Here is a 26,873-nt window from a genome sequence, read left to right on the forward strand (position 1 = left end):
AAACCACCATGCGGTCTCAAATGCTCAGATATTGCACATGTGAAATTTTGGATCAGATTTTGTGAAAGATAGATGCTGCTGAAAAAAAGGAGAAAAATGTTCAGTCCTTTGTACAAGTAGAAATTTACTTTCATGTTTTTGATGCAGCCAGTTAGCATGCATGCATATTTCTTAGATATGTTTTCTGCTGTATGTCAGTGAGCAGTTGAGAGAATATGTGGATTTTTCCTAAGAGATGTGAAGTGCGACATGAAAAGGGCCATTATTTTAGAGTGGCATTCTTTTGGCTATTTACATCACTGGCTGCCTTAAAGGATGAAAAATATGAACAGCTGGCAAAAGCAATCACATTAAACAGGACACTTTCCCTACTTCTTATAATAATCTGTTTACATTGCTCTATGTTAAATAACAGATAATATCTTCCTCTTGGAAATACTATAGCAACTATATCTATGGTAATGTGACATGAATGTAGATTTTAGTGTGTGCTTTACCTAAAATTAATCTCCATATTTGTTGATATAAGAAAGCCTGGAATGTTTCTTAATTAAATTCATTGCCAAGATGACTGCTCATCTCTACTGGATATAAGGATATGGTTCAAAACTGCTGTATGAACCAACTGCATGAAATGTCCTGGCATAGCTGTAGGAAGATCTGAGACAGTTACTTTTAGGTAGTAATTACAGGTAATCCTTGCTGTTGCCTAATGATCATTTGAAGTTACAAGAATTCAAAATGATTGCTTAGGATCCGTCCTTGAAGTTATGTCTGCCATACCACCCCCATGGTCACATGATTGCATTACAAGCACTTGGCAACTGGCTTGAATTTATGACCAGCTGCAGCATGTAATGGTTACATGATTGCATGTTGCACTTGTTTTGGACAAAAAACTCCTATTGGATAAGCTGGATTTGGACTTCTGCCATGTGATTCGCTTATGACCACATGATTTGCTTAACCATTGTAGTGACTCACTAAGTGGCTATCATAAATCAAGTAAAAATTCGAGTCTGGTCACATGGTGACCTGAGTTATGACCGCTTTGACTTATGATCAAATTTCAGTCTTTGTTGTGGTTGTAAATCAAGGAGTACCTATAGGCCATAAGGCACAAGAATAAGACTTGTTTCAAGTCTATAAACATGGCATAAACAAGCATAAACAAAGAGGAATAAATCCCATCAAGTGACACTGAGAACCTCTATAGCTATTATGCGTTTTCTCAATGGTGTCTGAAGCAGATTAGTGGAGTTGATAGATCAGTTTCATTAAATTCTATATTCATTCCCAACATTGACTACTAGGATTCTTCTGAAAGGTTTATTTGAAAGTGATTTCTTTTCCAAAGTTTGAATCCATCAATTGACATTATTCAGAGTAATAATACTTCTGAATATAAAGGTTGATGAGATTCTCATTCTTAATGTATTTGTTGAGAAATTATTTATTACTCTTTTAAATCCACTAGCCATTATCAGATTTTCAGGCAATATTTTATGTAAATTACTTTTTGTGTATTATTTGAAAAAGTATATGAAGGTTCTATTGTTATTTTTTCTACTGTTTCCATATCATCAGCATAGCTAAGATTTCTCTCTGTGTGTGTGTGTGAGAGAGAGAGAGAGAGAGAGAGAGAGAGAGAGAGAAAGAGAGAAAGAGAGAAAGAAAGAAAGAAAGAAAGAAAGAAAGAAAGAAAGAAAGAAAGAAAGAAAGAAAGAAAGAAAGAAAGAAAGAATCTACTACATTGAAGGTTATCAACATGATTTATCATGTTGGTACAATATGGTTTGGAAAATAATTGATTTTTTAAATTTCCCTGTTTAGGACTGAAAGACAGTAACTTGTCCAAAGGCATCAAGTTGGCTTCTCTGCCTATTAGAATAAGAATAGAATAGAATAGAATAGAATAGAATAGAATAGAATAGAATAGAATAGAATAGAATAGAATAGAACTGGAAGGGACCTTGGAGGTCTTCTAGTCCAGCCCCCTGTTCAAGCAGGAGAACCTATATCATTTCAGACTGTCCAGTCTCTTCTTAAAAACTGCTAGTGATGGAGCACCCACGATTTCTGAAGGCAAGCTGTTCCACTGGTTAATGGTCATCATAGTTAGGAAGTTTCTCCTTAATTCCAGGTTGCTTCTCTCTTTGATCAGTTTCCAATCATTGTTTCTTCTCTTGCCCTCTGGTGCTTTGGAGAATAGTTTGACCCCTTCTTCTTTGTGGCAGCCCCCCAAATACTAGAATACTGCTATCATGTCTCCCCTATTTTTTCTTTTCTTTAGACTAGCTACACCCAAGTCCTGCAGCCGTTCTTCATATGTTTTAGTCTCCAGGCCTTTGATCATCTTAGTTGTTCTTCTCTGGTTTTTTTCCAAACTCTCAACATCTTTTTTGTGATCTGGTGACCAAAATTGGTGACCAAAGTATTCCAGGTGTGGTCTCACTAGGATTTTATAAAGCAGTGATCTTGATTCTATACCTCTGTATATGCAACCCAGGGTTGTATTAGCTTTTTTGGCTGCTACTGCACATTACTGGCTCATAGTCAAGTGATCGTCCAATAGGACTCCAATGTCCCTCTCACAGTTGCTGTTTTTGACCCGGGTCTCACCTAATCTGTACTTATATATTTGATTTTTCCTGCCTAAATGTAAAACTTTGCTTTTCTCCACATTAAAACTCATTTTGTTGGACAGGGCCCATCCTCACTTCCCATCAATCACCTTAACTTCTACATGCATGCAATCTTTTTTTCAGAAATGAGAACCAGAACTGTAGTTAGTTTTGCATATTTTTGCTGTTTCCTGTGAATTCTACTAAGCACGGAAATCTGAGTCAACAAATCATATCACAGTTCATCCTTTTTTCATTTATTTATAAATGAAAAAAAGATATATCAATATGAAACAATAATCACACTCTGTTTTTCTTTCCCAGAGTTATGTACTTAACTGGGTTCCTTATAAATGTTGTAAATAAATAAATAATCATTCACTCGGCAATTGGCTGAAGCATATTTAGCTGCAATAGCTGCAACCATTTTCTCTAAATATCAGTCTTTCATTTTCCGTATAGGTATTTTGGTCCATTTTTCCACAGTAAACTCATTAATATTATAACACTGAACAATTTTTAGTATGATTTTTTAATGTTTCTGTTGTGGTTTTTTTATGGCTGTTGTGTGGATAATTACTTAACATTTCTGAATTTATTTATTTTTTGTTTTATTCTTGTAATGATTTTATGTTTGGAATCATACTTTCTAACTCAGGACAAATGTCTTTCTTCCATTTCTGTATACTAACAGAACAGATGAAAGAATTATTTTGATTATGATTTGGTTAAGAAGATAATGCTTTAATCTACCTACTGGTGAAAGAAGGAGATTGGTGTGTTGATACAAAACATTTAACTAGGGTTATATAGAGTATGCTTTAGCAGACTTATTTAAAAAAAGTGATTTCCCCTTGTTAGCCATCTAAATCAAACATAGTCTGTGTATAAATTGCCAATTCCAAACCAAGCCTGAATAGTTAACACTTTTTGTCAACATAGCATATGTTATCCAGAACACAGATAAAGATAAGTGAATTTATTAGGATATGATACCAGTTTCTATTGTACAGAGTCAGAAAAGCTCAGTTGGAAATTAATTAAACAGAAGCTTGTTCATTCCATTCTTAAACTCACATGATCTTGACCTTGTTTTTTCTTTATAGCAGAGTAAGATTAAATTTGTAGATGTAGATAAAATTTAACTGAAACAGTTCAAATCTTAATTGATTTTTAACACATGTAAAGTATGTGATATTATCTCTTCCTAAGAAGAGGTATTAAAAGGATTTTATTCATCCCTGAAATACAGAATTTGCTTGGGCTCTTCAACCTATTTCAGATTGAATTAAAGCTTCACTTTCTCTGTTGTTCTTAATGCCTCTTCTCATCAGTTGTATAGAAAATCTGAAGCAATTTATGCTGCTTCACTTGTGGATTCAGAGTTCATCCATGTCAATGGTAAATCTTTAGGACTACATAACAATGAGATTCTCAATTGTAATAATTTCAATGGGTTTTAATTTTTCATTATTAGGGATGAGCAACATTCTGGATCAAAAGCTTGGCAAGAATTATTTACACAGACATGGAAACATAGTCATATTTGAAATTTCTTATACCTAGTATATATTTTCCAGCTTTGTATATCTGGCTCCTGCATCCTCCTGCAAAAAAGCTTTAGCGTCCAGTCCCCTAATCATATTTGCACAGAGAAGGGCTCAAATAATCAATTTCTGTTGTCCAACAGTCAATTTCTATGTAGTACATCTTTGGACAAAGTTAAATATTAAAAAAATATTAAACTGTGTCTCAAAGTCAAACTAATATATGCAATTACTTCTTCCCAGAACATAAAATCTTTAGAAAGCTTTAAAAAAATGTGTGCTTTAATTAAATATTTTCTTCTACTTGCATCTCCATTAACATAGTCTTTACCAGGGCTTTTTTTCACATAGAATGCCCAGAACAGCGTTCCAGCACCTTTTTTGGATGGAACCTTGTAGGATAGGCAAGGCAGGTTGTATGACGTGTGTGAGTTCCAGCACCTTTTTTTTTTTTTTTTAAGAAAAAAAGCACTGGTCTTTACTATATGGCCTATGGCCTGATTATTTGAAGGACCTTCTTTTTCCAACTATATATACCCCATTCATCAGAGCAGGAAGGCAGGATATGTTATGGATCCCCTCTCTTAAGGAGATCCATCTAGTGCAGAGGTAGGCGACCTGAGCTATGCTGACTCAGGAATTCTGGGAGTTGAAGTCCATGAGTCATAAAAGAGCCAAGACTGCCTACCCCTGATTTCTAGTGAAACAAAGAATAAGAGCCTTCTTCACAGTGACTCCCTCTCTGTGAAATATCATTCCTGAAGAAATAATATTGGCCTTCATTTTGACACCTCTTAATATGTAGTGAAAACATGTGGGCCTGGGGAACGAGGGTGATATGAAGCCATCCAGTGGTTTGGTTTGATTGTTCACCAGGAGGGGATGATGAGGTTTTACTGGGTTTTGTATTGGTATTTTATTTCTGTAAGTAAGCCTGAGTCATCATGAGTGAGTTGGACAGCCATATAAATTCTCATAATAAATAAATAAATTACTTTTTCTCAAAACATAAAAGCATTAGGACATTGTAAAAAATATGTGCTTTAATGAAATGTTTTTCCAGTTGCATCTCCAGCAACATAATATTTAATAATTCTGCTTGTACAAAAACAAGTGTCCATTAAGCCTACATTTTTTTTTATTTTTGTACTATAAAACAAAAAGTTTAGTAGGAATTTGGATATTAATGTTAAAACATTTTTTCATTGTATAAACAATTTTTAAATTTATACATTAAATTGATGATCACTAAGTTTATTTAAAAAAAAAAAAAGAATTAAGGCAGAATGTTGGGAAAATTTCCAGGTATTATAAACTGTTCAGAATATTCTAAGAACAAAATGGCCACCAGAGGGTTTTAATCTGGATCACATATCTACTCTCAAGAGTGTTTTGTGAAGTCCTTCACAGAGGAGAAAGTTCACTTTGATGGTCTGTAGGTCTCTTTTCACTCTCATGCATTGTTATAATAATTTGCAAATGGAAAATTAAAATTTATTGTAAAAAATTGTAGATTATCTATTTTAAGATTTTATTTTCTCTCTCAAATGATCACTATTATTGTATATAATATGCATAATGACAGGCTTCCTAACAAGTTCTTTAAATATTGACTTTTTTTAATAATATTTTATTAATTTTCCAATTTTACATTAAGTATTTAAAAAGCAATGTGGTGGCTGGGTTAATCAATAGTTTGATAAAAAAATCTTTAGTACAAATCTCAAGTTACAACATCAAATATTTCCTCTCTTTTTCCTTTAACATTTACTGTCTCATATTTAAGCTAATACAGTTCTTATTATATCAACTCAGTAAAAACATCTTTATTACATTTATCAATAAATTTTAGCTTATACATATTTTAATTATTTTTTACATTCAATCTTCATATTCTGTTATTAATTTTTTCCCAATTTTTAGTTTCATATCAATATTTCAATGTAACCTTTAATATTTATAATTTTCAGGCTTTAGGTAACCAAGATTTCCCTTATCTCAATTCATAACAGAATCTAATATTCAAAATACACATTTTATCTATTTGAATATAATCTTGTTCTATTTCCTAAAAGTTAGCTATTTCCCACCATATTAAATCATCTACTTAATAATACAATATCCCCTTTAATAAATCAAAACCATTATATATATTACCTGGGTTAATCAATAAATCAAACATATTCATAATAATTATTTTTTTTCTTTTAGGTCTAATTTCTAAATATTAAACAGATAAAATCCTTATTTTCAACTAATTTCCAAATATTTTAAAGCTAATGATCAGAATATCTCTTATCTCAACTTCTCCCTTTAACCTTCTAATTAATAATATGAAATCCCCTCTAATAAATCAAAACCCCAATTTTCTTCAGCCTTATTCTGGCTTTCTTCCTTTGCCAACTAGGCTTCCATATCAATGCTTTTAGATCATCAAATAAATCTCTATTATTATATGTTATTTGAAATAAAGGAGACCATTTAATTGCCATTTTTTTGGAAGGACTAGCCCGTTTGTATTCATTAAGTTGTCTCCCTATTATTCCAATTCCCCATGATTGCCCTGATATGTTTATCTTCTATTCAATCTGTTCTTCTTTCTCAAATTTCTTCTGATTTATATAGAAAGTCTTTTCAATTTTCAGTGTTGTCCCTCCCTTTTCTGGATTTTCCATTAACTGTATTTGTTGGTTAATTGAGTCTTCTGTCTTAATATTTGATTGTTCCACTTCTTCTGTTATCTTTTGCATTGTTAGTTGTTTGGTTGTAGTCAAAATTAGGGTTTGTGTATCTAAACTGGTGTCTTTATCTTTTATGTTAGGTCTTATTTTATCACAAGCTGAAAGAATGGTTTCATTTATTGCTTTCAACATGGAAAGGATCATTTCCTGGTCTTCATCCATCTCCTTCATGTGTTTATAAATAATCTTTATAGTACAAATCGTTTGTCAAGCAAGATTTTATAGTCCAAGATATTTCATCATCTCATATAGTAACCAATATTCCTCAAATAAAGAGATAGGAAGGCAATTCCCCACATAAAACTCTGAAAGTCAGTGAAGTTTTACATTCACAGTTCAAGTAGGCCAGTTATGCTGCCCAGCTGTTCTCTTACAGCTGAGTTTCTCACAGGTGGTGCCAAGGTCAGAAGAGTCTTATCTAAGGTCTGGGCTTCGAGCCAAGTCTCTTTTAGGAAATAACAACTTGTAATACCAAACCTCTCCACAAGTTGTCACTGATGCCATTTAAAGTTTTTTAAGTCCAAAACTTTTATAATCCTTTTTCCAATTTTATTTCTTTTTTTTAATAAAAGCAAAAGTCTCCAATAAAAATAGGAAAAATTTTGGTCCCCAAGTTTCAGGAATATATAAATCCAATTAGATTAGTGCTTTAATTCCCCTGGGTAGTCAGTGCTTTAATTCCCCTGGGTAGTCAGTCACTGCTATTCTTAGAGGGTGGGATACAAATTCCTTTCCCTCTCTGCTCACAGGGGAAAAGATACTTCAGGCAGCTTTTACAGGAAAAGAAAGTACTTAGGGTAAAGAGAAGATCGAATCTCACCCAGTTTCATCCGCATTGCTTTTAAAGTGCTTGGTGGTAAGTTTGACTTTGGCTGTCTGCAACCTAATAATGGGCCATATTACTATGGTCGGTCTTTCCTCCACTCGTTTGCAGAGCTGCCCCAGATCGAGCGGAAGGGCTGCCACCCTCCCACAATCAAGCAGGAGTCCCCTCCTTGCTCATCATCCCTACAGGGCGACTTTTGATCCTTTCCAGGGTCCCCCAGCAGAGCGAAACCAAATGCGGAAGATGGAGCTCGCCTTCCAGTGGCCGCAGCGACCACAATGGCCAACTTATATAAATTTCTGACTGAACTAGAAAACCTATTTGTTTTTTTACTAACTTGACTACAAGTATTATTCAGAAGTAGGGCAATGTGAACAGGTATGCGATGGAGGAAATCACTAATGATATCTGACTGGAATGACACAAAAAGCCCCCTACAAATAGCATGCTTAAATGTTAGAAAATCTAATATAAAATATAGCCTTTAGAAACAGAATTAGTTGGATCCAGAAAAAAATGGATTAAATAGTAACAGTTACCTGAAGAGATCTAAGAATCTTTCTTTGCAGGGAAAGTCTTCATGAAATAGTTAAAGGATAGCCTTGGGCAAGGAATATTTCTTGTAGTGAGAATTCCATAAGCAAGGAACCATATCCATTACAATGTATTCTCCAGTGAGTTCAAACTTAGTTACTGTATCTTACAAGTAATTGACTAGGAAGCCTTTATTTTTTGATGCACCATATTCTAATGATCCACTACTTTTCTGGATTGTAAATCAGTATGACATACTGTACATAATAAATTAGTAAGAATGAAGAACAATAGTATTTTGCAGAAGGAATCAGATGTAGTCAAACCTAAAATGCCTGAATCTCAGATTGACTTTGATTCAGCCAGATTTGGAAGACATCTGAATAAGATGTGTTCCTCTAAAGCAGGCAGAATATAAATAGGTTGGAAATAATTGGTTACCCCATTAGATAGGGAAGGGGAATGCAATTTCCCTGGTCCTTTTTGATCTATCCGCAGCTTTCACTATGTTCAACCACAGTATATTTTGGGGCCAGCTCAAAAAAAGGTTGCAATGGTTCTCTTTCCTGAGTGATGAGATGCAGTTGTGGAAGGGATGACTCCACTTTGAGAAGCTGGAGTGGCTAAGGATTCAAAGACAGAATCCGAAGCTGGTCTATATTTTATTGTGAGTGGATCTGACTCACAGTTTGGAGTTCCTCCTGGTCTCACAGCTGTTATATGAACAACAGGTAGAAGCTGAATTGTACAATTAGGTCTGGTTTGACAATTGCAGGCATTCTGGAATCAGGAATGTCCTTGTTAATTTGCAGGTATAATATGGTGTTTTTTCTTGAAAACTGTCCAGAAGCTTCAGCTGGTACAGCATGTGGCAGTCTGGCAGTTAGATTCATCCATGCTGATGCCGCTACTATAAGAACTGCAAGATTACATCCAAGGACAATTTATTTATTTATTTATTTATTTATGAGACAATTCAATAGCACCTGTTCTGGGTTGACTCTAACTATCCTGTAAGTGCTCGTAGAGGTGGCATATTAATTAATACTTGGATGAGAATATGGCTTAAAAACATACTTTGCCTAAAGTAACCTTGTGACTTATATTACAAATTGTTTTATTAAGAAACTTATTTGACTAAGTTTGTTTATTCCCAGAGGGTTTGATGCAATTGATGTGATGGCTTTAGGATTTACAGTCATAGATTTATTTAGGGCTCCTCAAATTTTATACAGCCTGACCATCTTTTCAGTTGTGGAATACAAATTATAACATTCTGAACAGATGAATTTCTTGCCATCATTTAAATACATTCAAGTTTGTCTGAATCCTTCTTCATATGTGGCACCAATATTTGTACACAATACTGTAATCCGTATAAGATAAAAAAGAATACTTCCCAAAATTTGGAACCAATATGTTACTGCAGTCACATTAACTTCAATTTATATGCAGTTTTCAATCAATTTTTATTCCAAAGGGGTTTTTTTTGCAAGAATCATTACTAAGCTATGTAGTAATCATTCTCACCTGTGTATTTGTTTGCTGAGAATGAAGTGAAAAATGTTGTGCTTATCTCAAAGATGCTTTTTCATGTAGTAACCGGACTATCTTGCTTTTTGTTCCTTTTCTTTCTTTTTCTTCCTTTCATTCCCCATCATCCAATCAGAGCTAAAGAAGCTTCTTGGATGATAAGTGAAACATTTAAAATAAAAAAAGAAAGTTCAGTTGCCTCATGAAAAAGCACCTTTGGGACAGCTACATTTGTACACGACCCGGAAGACTGAGAATCTCCATAGATGTTGTGCTTGGTGTTGTGTCCGGAGCCTGCAAATGCAGGCTCGGGACATTGCAAGGTTCCCGGGCAATTGCAAAAGCTGCCCGGGACCAGACTGAGTGGCGCCGACCAAGTGCGCATGCGCAAGGCGCGAAAAGTGCCTAGTAATGTTGCCATCTTGTCCGGGGAATGGGGATGTATAAAAGGAGGCCTCCAACTTGTTGTTGGAGTTTGAAATAAGCATAATAAAGAGCTGTTCCAGAAACATGTGTATTCTTCATTTGCCATCGCTCCCAGGACTTAACACTTATCTCTTTTGAATTTCATTCTGTTATTTTTGGCCCATTTATCCAATCTATCAACATCATTTTGAATTTTATTTATGGCTTCTAGGTAACTATCCTAGACACACAATTGTGTGCTATCTACAGATTTGAAAAACACTACCTTAACATCTACATCCAAGCCATTGATAAATATGTTGAAGCTTATAGAGCTCAGGACTGCTTCTCATGATAAGTCAGTAATGAACACTCTATGAATAGATATTTCAAGCCAGCTTTATAACTACTCAGTTAACATGCCATTAATAGTCTTGCTGATCAGAACCTCCATGAATTCCAATAAAGGGATTCTATCAAATACTTACAGCCTGAAAAAACAAACAAATCAAGATAGGAACAAATGATTACATAAAAATACAGGATACAACTCAGGATTAAGCAAATAATATTTTAAAAGCACAAAACTGATTTTGGAACAACATATTTTAATCTTACATAATTTGCCTTTCTAACTTTCTTGGTAAATAGCATGAAATTTACATAGCACTGACAGAAAGGCATTCTGAGCTATACACTCTATCTTTAAAGCTATGGAGGATACAGATTCAATAGCAAGAGCATCTTTTAGTACTGCACTGCTATTTTTGAAGTTATTAACTGATAGAGATCATTTGCAAGTCTTGCTTGAAAGAAAAATATCCCAACAAACCTTTTGGACTTCTCTTTTTAAAATATGCAGCACAATTATGTAACAATAATAATTACAAAAAACCGTTCTGTAAATGCATGACTAAGTTTATAGTGGAAGAGGTGTCAAAATTCAACTCACAAAAGCCCTTCTAAATCTTCACAGCCTAACTCTTGCCCTTTTGAATAGCAGTGAGGTAGTTCTTGTTGTCAACACCTCTTTTCTAAGTTTTTGACCTTCTAGATAGAAAAAGTAAAACAAATAGACCAACCCCATGTTCAAAGTCTCTTGTCTTGTGTGCATAGAGACTACTATATGTCCTCTACTTACAAATGGGTAATGATGTCAGAGTCTGTTGATAAGTCTGTTTTGTTCGTAAGTCCAACAAGCATAAAAAACAGTTCTCACCTTACATAGATGGGAGCATTATAATAAAATATAATACCAGTGTCATACACTGATATTGAAGCCTATTGAAGCTGGTATTGTTCTTGAAGAAATGGTCTAGTGAACTTTGGGTGATGGCCTTTCTTTTTTCCTTATAAATGATACTGTAGCAGTGTATAGTATTATGGACAGCTTGGTGAAGCATTTAGTAATAGGTCCTGCATCTCAAATTATGATACCATTCCCTCAATAAATCTCTGTCCTCAATGGCAAGAGCTGTGGTGGCTTAGTGGGTAGAATTGTTCTGTCTCAGCCTATGAGCATACTTGTTATGTTCACAGGAAGAAACCCCTCTTCCAACAAGCAGGCAATAACCGCAGGAAAAACAACAACCCCTTTTATTCTCACAGACCTGAGTCAATGTCCAAGGCAAACAAACACAGCTCACAGAAACTTGATCCTCAACACGAACAGTTGCCTTTGGCAACCAGCACCTCCCACATCTTCCCTTTTATAATTCAGCCCAAGGCGTGGCTTCCTAATGCCTTTTCCTTTGCCTTTGGAGACACCCCATTGCATTCCTCTATTCTACTCAGTTCTCTTGCTGGCGCCTTTGTGCATCCTGGATGTTTCCCAACTGTTTTCATCACTGTCCAACTCAGGCTCCCAGCACAGCTGTGTCTCAGCCTGAGCGTGAGTAGAGGGGCTAGGCTCCTCGTCCGACTGTAAGTCTTGGAGTTTCTCAGAGCCTTCCTCTGACTCTAATGTCACTCCAGGTCCCTCCTCCTCATCTGATTCCTCAGATTCAGCTGCCGGATTTATAGGCTGGAGAAGAATCACAACAAGAATACAGTAGTGGAGGCTAACTCTGCCCACTGCCAAAAGATTGAGCTTGACTGGCTTAAGGTTGACTCAGCCTTCCATCCTTCTGAGATTGATTAAATGAAAACCCAGATTGTTGGGAGCAAGATGCTGACATTAAAACCACTCAGAGAGTGCTGTAAAGCACTATGGAGCAGTATGAAGTCTATGTGCTATTGCTATTGGTCTGGTCCACTTTACTTTGCATATTAAAACCATAAGAATTCAGTGAAATTCCATTGTAAATTGTAAATGCATAGCACATTGTAAAAATGACCATCACAATCATGAATTGTTTTCACAAACATAAATTTCCTTAACATCTGCATGGGCAAATTAAACTTTTGCTCAATAGTCTCATCTATGGTCTTCGAATCTATAAAAATTGTAGTTCTAAACCTGAGTTTTAACAGTTAACAGAATTTCCCAATGATGCTACTTTTTTGTATACTTATTTTTATATCAATTTTGGAAACCATCCTTCCCGTTTACAGAAGCATTCTGGGTGATGTACAATTAAAAGAATTAAATAAATGTGTGTGACCAAATATCCATTTAGCAAAATTGCAAGTTTGCAAATTATTTGATAATCACTGTGAACCAAAATTAGTGACTATCAACCACAATTAATTTACCATCCATTTGTCTGTATGAGTGTAATTTCAGTTTTTTTTTATAAACTTTTTACAATTGTAATTTCAGTTTTTTTTAACAAAATTGATATTACTGAGTAGTTTTAGGTAAGATATTTCTATTTCTTCCCTTTGAAATAATTTAAACAAAAAGTTTAATGTCAGTACTAATAGTTACTAAAATCCCTTTCACCTGTTCGGTGAGTATTATTGTTCCAACTTAACTTGAAAAGATGTATTTTTCACCAAAAAAGTGAAGTTTTTTTTTATGCATTTCATGTTTTTATTTAAAACATTTTATAGCCATCCATCTTACACCCAGCTTTCGGCAGCTCCCAATTAAAAGTTAAAACAGTATAAATACCATAGCAACTATAAAACTAAAGATATTAAAAACAACAAAAACCTGGCACCAAGTTAAATTTCTGATGTAGAGTCACATAATGTGATTTAATTTCTAATTCTTTAAATATGGATGCAGCTTGACCTTCTATTATTATTTATGTTTCTGAGTATCATTTAAATTGTGGCCCAATTTTTAAATGGTCCTAGCCTACATTATTCCTGGAATATGTTGAGCTGCTGATTGGACATCTTGGATTCTGGTCTATCCAAATTTGTAAATGCAGTTCAGATTTTAAAACTGATCAGAGCAGTCATATTATCTATTTCAGGGGTTTCCAACCACCGCACAAGGTTCGTGGCAACGCCACCACCCGCACGATACTAGTGGTGCTGCCACTTCCCACACAACACTCACGGCAATGGTGGCACGAGGGGAGGTGAGCTCACACACACACACACGTGCACTGCCCAGCTATTCACGCAGCCAAGAGGCCACGGCCTGGTAGTGGGCTGCGGCCCCTAGATTGGGGACCTCTGATCTATTTTATTTATTTTATTTTATATTTTTTTAAATGTATATGCTGTCTACCACATTGTCAAGTGACTTTGTTTTAATTTCTATTTCATAAATATTGAACTGAAAATGTTTAAGCATTTTTAAGAATCAGGATCCAAGTGTAATATTTGTGCTAAAAGAAACTGTAACAAAACTGTTCTTTTTTAAAAGTGGTATGACTATCATTAAACATGATATTGTTTTGACAGGGAACAATTGCAATTCCATTGACTACAACAAGATGAAAAATTTCCTGCTGGATCTACAGAACAGAAAATATAGTCTACAAACAAAAGAAAGCATCATTGAAGATAAGATGTCTTTGAAGAAATTATTAGTGGATCAGATGTTTAAATATTATGATTCAGACAACAATGGACTTATAGATAGCAATGAACTAACACAGGTAAATGTTTAGATTATGAATTCATTGCCAGAAATTTTACATGTAAAACAGTAAAGAAAAACTTGACTTTGCCAAGTGAGATTAGTAGCACTTGTTACTATCTTTATTTTTTATTTTTGGAGCATATTTCTATGGAAACTTAACAAAACAAAATATTACTTTTTATATTAAGAATGATTGATAAAATAAAAAACTGAAAAGTTGAAATGTCTCAGAAAGAAACTCCATTGAAGCTATTGATCTATGATTTTGGTCTTCTAGGGTTTAATTGAACTGCTTGTATTTTATAGCCTTTTCACTGTAGCATTTCAAATTTAATGTAAACATAAAATATAGAGAGGATAGAGATTATAAGCATCAACTAAAAATAGTGATTCCTGCAACTGGTACAAAAAGGTTCAGGCACACAAAACTAAAAACATAGTTAATGCTGGTTTTTAAAATGTCACAAGCACCTTTGCTCATTTTGTTATAACAGTTTAGACTTTTTTGAAGTTTTATTTATTTCTTTCATTTTATTTTGGTCCTTCAGTGTAATAGTAAATCAGCTATGGGAAATTAGTCCAATATTATTGATGTATGTGTAATGTGTGAGAGAATATGCATATACACACACCCTTGATTTTATCAGTCTTCCTTCTGTGAAAGGATTATATAAATCGGCATATATGACTATAACTGATTCAGACATTATCCCAAATACCCTATGAAATAATATAGTGCACATTATTCCTGTAACTGATAAATATATACATAGAATGTGAGAAAATATGCTATTTATTTGCTAAGGTACTCACTACTTACTTTCCCAAAAGTTTCCAATGTTATTTTTAAATTAACCACAGTTATCCATTGTATTCCTACAGATTGTAGGAATTGTATCTAACATACCAGAAGAGAATCTAGTTCACTTTTGGAACAATCTAGTTTAAACTATTGTATGAAAACAAGCCAAAGTCTGAAACTATGTTTTGATTCAGAATAATATAATTTACACTCTTAATTATAGGATTTTATTGAATCAGCTGATTATTATTTGAAATTTTTGAAAAATATATTTTTCTTAATGTTTAGTGCTCTATTTATTAAATGTCTTTATGGGAATTTAATCAGGGCTTTGGTGTTTTTGATTGGAGCAAATAAATCTATATAAATTTCTGATTGCATAAGCAGTGGGAAGTCCTGTGGATAATTAATTCACTGAAAGCACTCAAGAATAAATCCATCTTTATTTCCTCAAACAAATAGTAGTCATTCCACCTCTGCCCAAGGGTATAAACTACAAATCCAATATATTATTTTACATGATTGGCAGCGTTATACAAACAGAATAAATAGTAAAATCAGTAGTAATGCTAAAAGTCAGGCATGAGAAGTATTTGCTGAGTGGTGCAGGTAAATTTAGATATAACAGGGTCAAGCAAATGTCCTTTAGAATTCTGTCCTAGTCCTTCATAGCAAGCATACTGTTATGAAACCAGAGTACTGAGAGAGCTGTTATATGGATCTATCACGTAGGGGGTTTTAAATACATTGCCGTTTATTTTCTGGGAAGGGGGGAAGAGCAGGCTGGGACCACTGAATATCTTTTTCTAGGTACACGTATTCTGGAAGAGGAAATTAAAAATATGCAAACTTTCATAGATCCTGCTCAAAATATAAACTTTAAAATAAACTTGACATAGATTATATAGAATAACATCCTATGTTGTTAATGTTCCAAACACCACAAAAGAGAAAAAGGGGAGATGGGTACCCAATCTGGTTCAGAACAAAATATAGTAGGTATATCTTAAAAGCATGTTACAGTTATTGTTACCTTCTCAGGGTTATTCCACTTAACAATTAAAGCTATATGAATTGTTACATTATTGATTTAGAACTATATATAACTTTGGTCCTATGGTCACTGGGTGGTTGGCAAATTTGTGTTAGCTTTTGCCATAGTGACAAATTTCTATCTAATTTGTCTTTCCCATCTTCTTCATCTTCAACTGCTGAGGACCTATACATGGAATAACTTTTATTTAAAAATCTATTTGGCTATACATAAACAATGTATAAAAGAAAGAAGTTAACTGTTTCTCAAGTGCAAGTCCAATATAAACCCAATTCAGTGTCTAAATGAATCTAATTTCCCCCAAGCTTGAATAATTCATACCTTGCCTTTTTTTATTCCTTATTCAAGAAGAAACTTCCAAAGTTTCTAGATGTATTTTTTTTTTCAAATGAATGGATATTAGCAGTAGCAATATATTATGTCTACCTACTCCTGATTTTTGACAAATTACTGAAATTCTTCTAAGTTCTATACATAATTATGGGGGTTGATTGCCATTCTATATGACTATTTTCTACTCACTAATAGGTAATCTGGGATTTTAATTGCTGCACTTTGAGAGATGCTACAAATCAGAATGAGCATCCTAGATGAGATTTGCTTTGTACAGTCATTTTCATTTTCCTAATTACTGGCTTACCTATCTATTTGCAAGTCTTCACGTCAGTTTTTTTAAGTACAAAAGAAAGATCTGATGATGTCTTGAGTACAAAAGAAGTTAGTGGAACATGTGCATGTCCAACAAGTTGTGATAAAATGAAATGCATACCTATTGATAATAACCTCTAGTGTACCCCAAAAAAGCAGATTTCAAGGTCAGTAAAATTTGTCTGAAGAACTATTCATCATCATCTTGTGAAAGCAGCCTTCATAAAATATGTTACATGCCTAAATCACAACTTTGCACTTATTTGCACATATCAAATTAAGTATATGTTCCAATTATAAAAATTAAACAGCAACATTAAAAGCCTTACTAGGCTATCAAGCTTTACATCCACTTTGGGATGCCTCATCAAACTATCTCATTTTACAAACTATCTCTTCAAATGAAGAGAACTGTTAACTCCTAATAATTTATTTTATTACATTTATATGCTGCCTAACTCCTAGTGACTCTTGTAAATTTTTAAGAATAGATTATCTTTCTTCCTAACCCATTGAAAGGCTATATAGAGATATCAATTATACTTTACATGAGTCTGCCACTGAAGAATAGTTTTAATTGGTGAAAAAGAAATGTAAAATCACACTTATTAGTGGGTAAGAATTGTCCTACTCATATAATACCAATGTTACAGAAGCTGCCTTGGCTACTATTAAGGTTTCAATTGACGGAATCAGAGTCCAATCATTGCAGGGTGCAGAAATGATCTTACTGCCTTCGCAGTGTTTATTCTCTTATACAGTTTTCCAAGCAGCATAAAGTAACATAACAATAGCATAGCAACAGCATTTTTATTGGTAGATTCTCCTTGTTAATCCTTAAGAATATCTCAGCCAGGGGCACCAACCAGGGGCAATTTTCTGCTGACATCCTGTTGATGTGAGTGAGGTGAGATCATGTGAACCAGGTGAAATCATGTACCAGCCTGGGGTATTTCCCTACATCACCATGGTGATATGAACGGGGTGAGATCATGCATTTAAACCGAGGCAGTTTGCTGCTCATGAACTTTACATGACCTCAATCCCTACATTCAATTACAATTCATGATTGTTTTTCATGGATTGTCACCTAAATACACTTAGGATTGTAGCAGGGTTCAACCTATCTAGTCGATTTGTGGAATGGACAATAATACGATTTGTGGGATGGACAATAATAGCTCCACCATTGAAATTAAAATGAATACCTCTTTATTTGAATAGTATCTTCTCCTTTATCATTTTCTTTCATGAGTGTTTAAATGATAAATTGTTGCTATTAATGGATGATTGAGAGCTTTTTTCTATTGGTTTATTATTATTGTTTTATGTTTTCACCTTTATATTTTGTTCATAAAATCTGTTTTTCTTCTTTGTGATTGTACTTAAGCAATAAATATGATTTAATTTTTTAATGGAAATGCTATGAGCCACTAGGAGTCTGACTGCAATATAATAATCTATACTGTTAAATAAATAAATAAATAAATAAGAAAAACAGAAATGAAAGAATGCTTAATGAAAAAATGCTTAAAGAAAATAAATATTTATGGAAGAAATTTATGGATTTCACAAACTTCTTAAAGGGTTTTCACTTAGAAAAAGGTTTGAGTGAAGTATACCTTTGAAGCTGCTTCATGAAGCAGTGTGGCCATCTCACTTTCAAGAGTGAAGTGGAAAAGCAATATGGTTGTGCTTCACATGCTCCAATTGACACTACTGATTATTAAGTGTTTCTTTCATGTATAATGCATGTGTGAAAATCTATTCCGTCTATTGAAAGAGAGTTTTCAAGGCTATACAAAGCATCTGACTGAAACAAATTGGGTTGCCTTTTCATCTATATGAAGAAATAAAAAAAAACATTTTTGTCAAAGCAAATCTGATTCACTTCTCATGGCCTAGAAAAAAAATCTCTGCAGCTACAGATAATCAAGCTATTATGTCACCTGCAGCAAAGTACTATATGTAAACTCTAAGTAAATTATCCCCAAAAATGAGGTGGCAAAAGCATGTTAAAAGAGGATTGTATCATAAGGTAAAGAGTTCAAACTAGCCTTCAGGGCATCAAAAGAACTGATAATTTTAGTACCTGCTGTTCAGTCCTAAACTACTTTAGACCAATTAAGGCCATCCTGAGCTACTTATTTATAAGATGACAGATCTGGAGACAGACATCACACATATAAAACCAATGCTCACTTATGGATCATTGTTCAATTTAAATGATATTGATCGGTTTTGTGGATTCTTGTATGAATTTTGGCTGTTAGATTCTGCTAATCAAATCCTGATAGACCCAAAGTGTGGACTAGCATTTGTTTTGTTACTACAAAGTAACTATACTATATTAGACTGCCTTTTAACTTATTTGTTACAATGCACAAATTAATTTATTACAAAGCATAATTTATTAAGAAATTGGTTAATAAGCATTCTTCTATTGTGTAAGTAATATGATTCCTATCATCTTATCCAGTTAGATGCAAAGCTAAAGACACTCAAATATTTTATAATATGATTAATTAGTATATAGTCAGGATATGTTACATGTCCTAGAATCAAATCTTCAGCATAATAGTTACTCCCATTAATGTATGGCAAATCATTTTCAAGTTGTCTTACCTGAACACCTTTTCTCAGTATGGAAATGGAGAATCCACCAGTGGGTTTTCTCTGTCTGCCTGCTCTTGAGACCAAGTAGCCAAACTTGACATGGCCCCTCTTGCTAGGAGATCCAGTCTTAACGAAGGCACCAAGCCTCACTGTCCCGATGGGTGGGAAACAGATAAAGCCGGAACAATGTCCCCGGAGACCACCTGCTGGAAGACCCTCCAACCAAAGGAGGCATCCGCGGAAGTGAAGCGGTCAATCCTGTAATGGAGTATGAATGGGGAGGGCGAGGACCAAGTTGCAGCCCTGCAAATCTCCTCGATGGATGCCTGAGTGGCCCATGCCACAGAGGTCGCAGTGCTGCGAGTGGAATGAGCAGTAAGATGACTTGGAGCCGGCAGGGAAGAGGACCAGTACGCCTTCGCGATACAGGCCCTAATCCACCTGCCAATAGTGCCAGTGGACACCTTCTGTCCCAGAAAAGCCAGACAGAAGGAAATAAATAGGGCCTCAGATCTACGAAAAGGCTCCGTGCACTTCATGTAACACCGCAGTGCCCTGCAGACATCCAGTTTGTGCCACTGTCGTTCCAAGTCATGGGAAGGATTGGGGCAAAAATTTGGGAAGATGACTTCCTGTGCCCTATGGAAGAGCGAGTTGACCTTGGGCACGAAAGTGGGGTCCAATCGAAGAACCACCCGGTCGCTGTGGAAGATACAAAGTTCATTCCTGACTGGTAGAGCAGCCAGTTCGGAGATACGTCTGGCTGACGTGATGACAATTAAGAACGCAACTTTATGAGACAAGTTCCGCAACGGAATAGTAGCTATGGGCTCAAAGGGCGGTTTTGTTAGAGCGCGAAGCATGCGAGGCAACTCCCAAGAGGGGTACCTGTGTACCATGGGAGGCCTGGTGTTGCACGCACCCTTGATTAAGGTGCGTATCCTAGGATGATGAGCTAAAGGAACCAAATCCACACAAGTGAGTAATGTTGACAGGGCCGCCACCTGTCTGTGAATAGTCACAGGGGCCAGTCCTCTGTCCAGACCGTCCAGAAGATAATCTACGATCTGAGGGATGGTAATTTGTAGACATCCAGTTCTTGCCTTCTACACCAATGGAAAAAATTTTCCAAGTAGAATCATAAATGGAATTGGTCGCTGGGCAACGAGAGGCCTGGATCATGGTAATTGCACAAGGGGAAAATAACTCTTGTGTCATGATGCTGCACTCAAGCGCCAGACAGTCAACTTTAACCATTGAGGGTCCTGTTGTTGGAGGGTCCCCTGGTGTAAGGACACGCAATGCGGAGGAATCTTCCATGGAGGAGACTGGGAAAGATTCATCAGGTTGGCAAGCCAGGGCCTCTGTGGCCAGTACAGGGCCACGAGGATCACTTCTGCCTGCTCCTGGAGTAGTTTGCAGATGGTCTCCAGGATGAGTGGAAGGGGAGGGAAGGCATAAAGGAGACCTTGTGGCCACGGGGTCTGCAAGGTGTCTGTCCCCTCCGCCCCTGGAAGAAAATAGTGGGAGAAGTACCTGGGGAGTTGGGCATTAGTTGATGACACAAACAAGACGAGAATCGGACAGCCGAACCTGTGGGAGATCATGGAGAACAGATCCGAGTGCAACCCCCATTCCGAGGGGTCCACCGTAGAGCGACTCAACAAGTCTGCCTGCTGGTTCTCGACCCCCGAGATGTGTTCGGCTCTGAGAGAGGCCAGGTTGGACTTTTCCTAGGAACTCAGGAGCTGTGCCTCAGACATAAGGGACCTGGACCTGGTGCCCCCCTGTCGATTGACGTGTGCCTTGGACACCACGTTGTCCATGAGGATCAAAACATGATGGCCCCTGATCCAGTGCCTGAATTGGAAAAGAGCTAAGTGGATGGCCCTGAGCTCCAGCCAATTGATGTTGTGTCTCAAGTCTGTAAGGGACCAGCGGTCTTGCGCAAACTAAGACTGTAGATGGGCTCCCCAACCAAATTGACTGGCGTCCGTCATAATGATGATGAGGTCCAGTTCCTTGAAGGGTGATCCCTTGGTCACCACCTGTAAGAACCACCAGTGTAGAGACCTGAGGATGTGAACTGGGAGCTTGACCTGACGGTTGGATGCGCTGGTATTCACCCGCTGGAATGATAGGAGGAATCATTGAAGATCCCGCAAGTGGAGCCTGGCCCAGGGAACTATGGCTATGCAGGAGACCATCTTTCCCAGGTGCTGTGAGAGTAGAACCAGTGTAACGGTATGGTCCCTGTACACCTGACGAGCCAGATCCCTGATGCTGACCAACCACTCCTGGGAGAGATAGACCTTGCAGTTTGTGGTGTCTATGACGGCTCCCAGGTGCAGAAGCCTAGATGAGGGAACCGTCTGGCTTTTTGGGAAGTTGACCAAGAAACCATGCTGTTGGAGGACCTGAATGGTAAGTTCCAGGTCCGACTGAGCTGCCCGGAAGGAGGACGCTTGAATCAGGATGTCGTCCAGGTAACACTGGGCGTGTATTGATACCTTCCTCAAGTGGGTGGCTAGTATGGCCAGGATCTTGGTGAACACCCTGGGTGCTGAGGAGAGCCAAAGGTAAGGGCCTTGTACTGGAAATGACTGCCCCTGTAACAGAACCTGGTGAGCTGGATGGATAGGGATGTGGAGATACACTTCTGTGAGGTCTATTGACACCAGGAAGTCTCCTTGTCTGATGCCCCCAAGGATGGACTGGAGTGATTGCATCTTGAACTTTTTGTAAGTGATGTAATAGTTTAGTCCCTTGAGGTCTGGAATCACTCCCCATCCCCCCCGAGGTCTTGGGGACCACGAACAGAATGGAATCCCCCTCCCTTGTGGTTCCATGGTACCTGTTCTATGGCCTGAATCTCCAGAAGATGTTGAATGGCCTCCTGCATGAGTCCTTGTTTGAGTGGATTCTGGGAAATGGGACAGGTGATGAATTGGTCCAGGGGGCTGGCTAGAAACTCCAGGGACAGACCAAACTGGATGGTTTGTAAGACCCAGGTGTCCATTGAGGTGAGTTCCCACTGATGGAAGAAGTAGGCCAGCCTTCCCCCGATGGGAAGTACAGTGTAAGAGTCACTTGGACCTCCTATAAGAACATCCTGCCCCTTGAAATGGCCGCTTAGATTGACTCTGCTGTCTTTGGACCGAAAGCCCGGCCTGTCATACGGACGGTCATATGGCCTGTCCTGTCTGGGTGTGTATGAGCGGGAGGGCTGAGTAACTGTTGGGCCTGCCGCTGGCCAAAAGGACTGCCTGTGGAAATAGAGAGTGAGACATTTGTCAGCCCGTTTATTCAAGTGAGCCATGACCTTCCACTTGTCCTTGTTCTCCACAAGATATGGGGCCAGGGCCTCCCCAGATAGAGAACAGTAGCAAGACGCCATTTGGCTTTGGTGTCGGCCTGCCACTGTTTCAGCCAAAGCATCCTCCTGGCTGTAATGTTGGATGCTAGAGACCTAGAAGCAAAGTTGGCTGACTGAAGCGTTACATCCGCAGCATACTCAGTGGCCACCACCATTTTGCTTAGGTCCTGATGGGTCCAAATGTCCTCAGCGGGGATCCTGGCCTGAAGCTGACGCAGCCATAAAAGGGTGCACAAGTGGCCATTTTAATTGCCCATGCTGCTGATTGATGGGTCTTCCGGAAGGTTTGGTCCCATTTTCTGTCATCTGCTTTAAGCGCCTCCGACATGTCTCCAGTGACCGCAGTCTGGGATACCAGAGGGGTCCAGGCTTCATCAATCTTGGGTACCTCCAGGGCATCCATGAGGTCTGTGGAGGTGCTAAAAATCTTTTTGTCAGACCCACTTACGGAAGGGAAGGAGGAAGGGGAGGCCCACTGTTTTTTTATTCCTTTGAGAAAAATAGAGGGACATAGAACGTGATGTTGGGCTGTCACCGTCTCAAAAAATATCAGATTTGGACTGGGATCCGAAGTAGCCTGCAGCTGAGGGAACTGATCGGACCCTATGTTTGCCATTGATGTGGCCTTGCGAAGTAGGGAAAGAAAAAGGGCTGGATTGAACAGGCCTCCCGATGGGGAGGGTTCAGGTGGAAGCTCCTCCTCCTCTGATAGATTAAATTCCGGCTGCTCCTCACCTTGCGGAGATGAGTATCCACTCATGGAGGAGTGCGCAGGAGACGTGGGTTCCTGAAGAATAAGGAGGGAACATAAGGTGGCATAGTCGATGTGGAAGCCCCTATACAGACGGATGGAAGGACCTTTCCGCTAGAGCGCGGTTCACAAGGCCTCAAGACGGCCATCGGAGAAAATGTCTCTGATGTCCGGACCCCTGAGTCCTGCGGCTGTAGGAGTGAAGGTGGCCTCTGAAGCTGAGCCTGAGGCAGTTGTTGCCTGTTGAACCAATACAGAAGGGGAGCTGAGTGCAGTAGGCATCCCTGTAAGAGACCACACACCTTAGGCCGAGGTTGAAGGGCCTAAAGGAAGGTCAAATTCAGGAACCGCCATTTGATCCGTGTCTAATCCGGCCTGCCTCTGTGCTCTGGAGAACTCCTTCTCCAGAGCCTGGTGCTTACGTCTGGCTTGATTTTCTGCCAACTTGAAAGGCTTCTTGAGAGTGGTTTTAGCCTTAGATTTGGGCTTGCCTGCCGCCTCTTGTTCAGAGGATTTGTGCCGGCCGTAACTAGAGGATGGGGAGGCAGTGCTCATGGGTTGAGGCATCATTGAGTCCTCCATCCTGGTTGAGCAGTCTCAGGGAAACTGAGACAAAGCTCTGGCAGGCAAGCAGTTGGCAGAAGCGAAATTGGAACAAGTAACAAGACTGCTCCCCTGACCACCTGACCAGAAAAAAATTCTATCTGGGCTTTGGTCACGGCAATTGAGTCAGATGCCGAAGGCACGGTTGGGGACCCGCTCTGGGCTCCACCTGGAGGCCTTAAGTGGCCAGTGAAAGTGCACCAGCAAAAAAAAGCCCCAATGAAGGGCGCAGAGGTCCTGAAAGGAAAAAAAGGTCCTGGCAAGGAAGAATCAGGCTCAATTGGTGGCTAAACAATTTGTATTGTATTGCAGAAGGTGATTTGTGATAAAGGGGACACACACCTCAAATGCGGCCTAGGTCAGGCCAACTACTGTGAGTAGGCCTCGTTGGGCCTAAGGAAAATGTGGCCTGGGTCAGGCCAACTAATGTGAGTAGGCCTCATGGGGCCTAAAGAAGCTCCCACGTGGTGTTCAAAATGGCAGCCGCCAGGAGTTGTCATAGCTATTTGCTCAGGGGTGTGCAGTCTAGGCAGGGAAACAAATTCCTGAGAGGGCTGATCAAATTGAGTCACCGATGGAGGCAGAATGCTGAGAACGCTGAAGAAAAGCTTTTCGGAACACTTTGCCTTTGTCAGTGGCCCCAAAATGGCAGCCACAACTTGTTCTCTGCTGAGAACGCCCTCCGCAGCCTCAAAAGCAAGAATCCTGGTGACTGGAGTAATCGCAATAGCAGCGGTAAACGCTGTGCCGAAATTGCACCCAGCGATCCTGCTTTCAAACGAAAGGCAAGGAATGAAGCTAATTTGAACTTTGTTGCCTTTACCGGCAACCAAAATGGCATCTGTGACCGATTCCAGCTGTCAGAGATGACTCCGGAAGCCCTGAATCGAAGCTCAAACTTCAGACCTGCAGTCTAAAAATGCACCCGGTAGCTTAAAGGGAAAAAAAGGGGGGGGGAAGAATGAAAGATATCCCAAGCAGCCCATTTAGAAATTTTCCCCAGAGCCCTGGGGAAAGTAAGGAAAGGAAAGCTGCAGAAGCCTCCCCCCCACTTCTCACTCCTCAAATCTGTGATTTGAGTTAGCACTGATCCCAGGCTATGGAAAAAATTAAGGGAGGATTCCAAATTAGTATTTAGTCAATTTTAGAGGGGAAAGGAGAATTCACCAATGGATTTCTAACCTGCTATCTGTTGAGAGCCAAACCTGATATGTCTTCAAGAGCTTGAGACCAAGTTAAGACTGGATCTCCTAGCAAGAGGGGGCATGTCAAATTTGGCTACTTGGTCTCAAAAGCAGGCAGACAGAGAAAACCCATTGGTGGATTCTCCATCTCCTGAACTGGAGAAAAACTTCTTCATAGTAAACAAATGTTTACTATGACAAATAGTCCTGCATACTTTTTGTCACAGAAGCACTTACAATTTCTTGCATAAATATACACTCGGTTTCCATTATTATTGTTATGTCCCGAGCCTTTGCAAACGGCTCGGGCGTTTGCAGGCAGTCCCGGGCAGGTGCAAAGCTGCCCGGGACCAGACAGGCTGTCGCCAGCGCCGTGCGCATGCGCGGGTGCTGGCGCGGGAAAAGTAACCCATTTACCCGGGAGTTGCCTATATAAGAGGCTGCGAGGCGTTTGGGCGAGGCTGAAGCCATCTTCCTGTAGCTGAACGCTGAATAAATGAAACTGAGAACTCCAGCTGCTTCTCGTGTCTGTTTTCCCGCCACGGACTCAACACTGGCGACGAGGATGGGATGCCTTGCACTCCCTGGAAAGGAAGAAGTGTAAGCTTACCCAAGGAGTCCTGAGCGGCGGAAGAGGAACGGCGTCGACTCGCAGCTGCCCGCCAATCCGGTGCGCATTCGGGGTAGGCCTGGCTGATAGACCCGTCTCCTGAAGATCCGAAGATGCGAGAATCGGAAGGCTTCGGAATTCCGATCTACGTCGCACATCCAAGAGCTGTGGAGTCTACGTATCCAGAAATGAGAACTACTTCAGGCAAACCAAGTGAGGGGAAGATAGCTTAAGGCCGCCACCCTGCTTTGCTTTGCGCCAAGACCCTTCGAAAGCGCAGAAAAACCTTGCAGCAGCACCTGTTCCATCGAGTCTGTGAAGCTACGCAGACCTGAAGAAGCGATGAAAGAGCACTTTCCACCCCAAAGTGGTCACGTTATCTCATGGCCGCCACCCTTCTCGAGCAGAGGGATCAACGGTCCGTGAAACGCCAGTAATACATCGCGCGCTACGGAAGGCCGCCAGCACTGCGGTTCAAGGACCTGAGGAACGCTGAGGACGATTCGTGTGCGGGTTAAGGCTCGCGGCTACAACAGAGACTTTCGCAAGAAGAAGTATCCTTCCAGACACCCTTAAGGAAGACACCGCAGAAGAATCAGCATGCAGCGCCATCAAAAACATGCGCCGTCAGAAACAGTGCGAGGGTGCGTCCGTGCACCAGAGCGTCCGACGAAACTCCGAGGAGGATCCGGACGAGGAAGTCCCGTACTAACAACCCCGCGAAGGAAGAGAACCAGAAGGGAAGCTCTTCGGCTCCGCTCAAGTGCATCGGCTGTGGAGGTCGCCACAGGAGAACCGACTGCAAGTTCCGCTCCGCTACCTGCCGGGCATGCGGCAAACAAGGGCACATTGTAGCTGTGTGTCTGGCCCGACGAAAGGCACAACCCCAAGAAGAACGCCTGAAGGGTACCAGATTCCCCAGCCAGACTAGGGTAGGTTTTTGCGCTTCGCGAAGAAGCATCTGTAGAACAGGCACACACAAGCCCATGAAGAAAAAGCTGTCACTCAACGTGAAGCTACAAGGGTTTCCATTATCT

At 39.0% G+C, this 26,873-nt stretch overlaps 1 protein-coding gene across 4 annotated transcripts in view; it reads left to right on the top strand.

The window, feature by feature from the left end:
• FSTL5 (follistatin like 5) overlaps positions 1 to 26,873 on the top strand; it is a 353,800-nt gene that overhangs the window by 168,164 nt on the left and 158,763 nt on the right. For all 4 annotated transcript variants that reach the window (XM_039329531.1, XM_039329533.1, XM_039329532.1 and 1 more), the window contains exon 4: positions 14,012 to 14,208. In XM_039329531.1, the coding sequence (XP_039185465.1) occupies positions 14,012 to 14,208 (197 nt within the window). The remainder of the gene's footprint in view (positions 1 to 14,011; positions 14,209 to 26,873) is intronic.

This window comes from Crotalus tigris, unplaced genomic scaffold (assembly GCF_016545835.1).
Source record: "Crotalus tigris isolate CLP2741 ecotype Arizona unplaced genomic scaffold, ASM1654583v1 scf7180000024400.591365, whole genome shotgun sequence".
NCBI classification, from domain to species: Eukaryota; Metazoa; Chordata; class Lepidosauria; order Squamata; family Viperidae; genus Crotalus; species Crotalus tigris.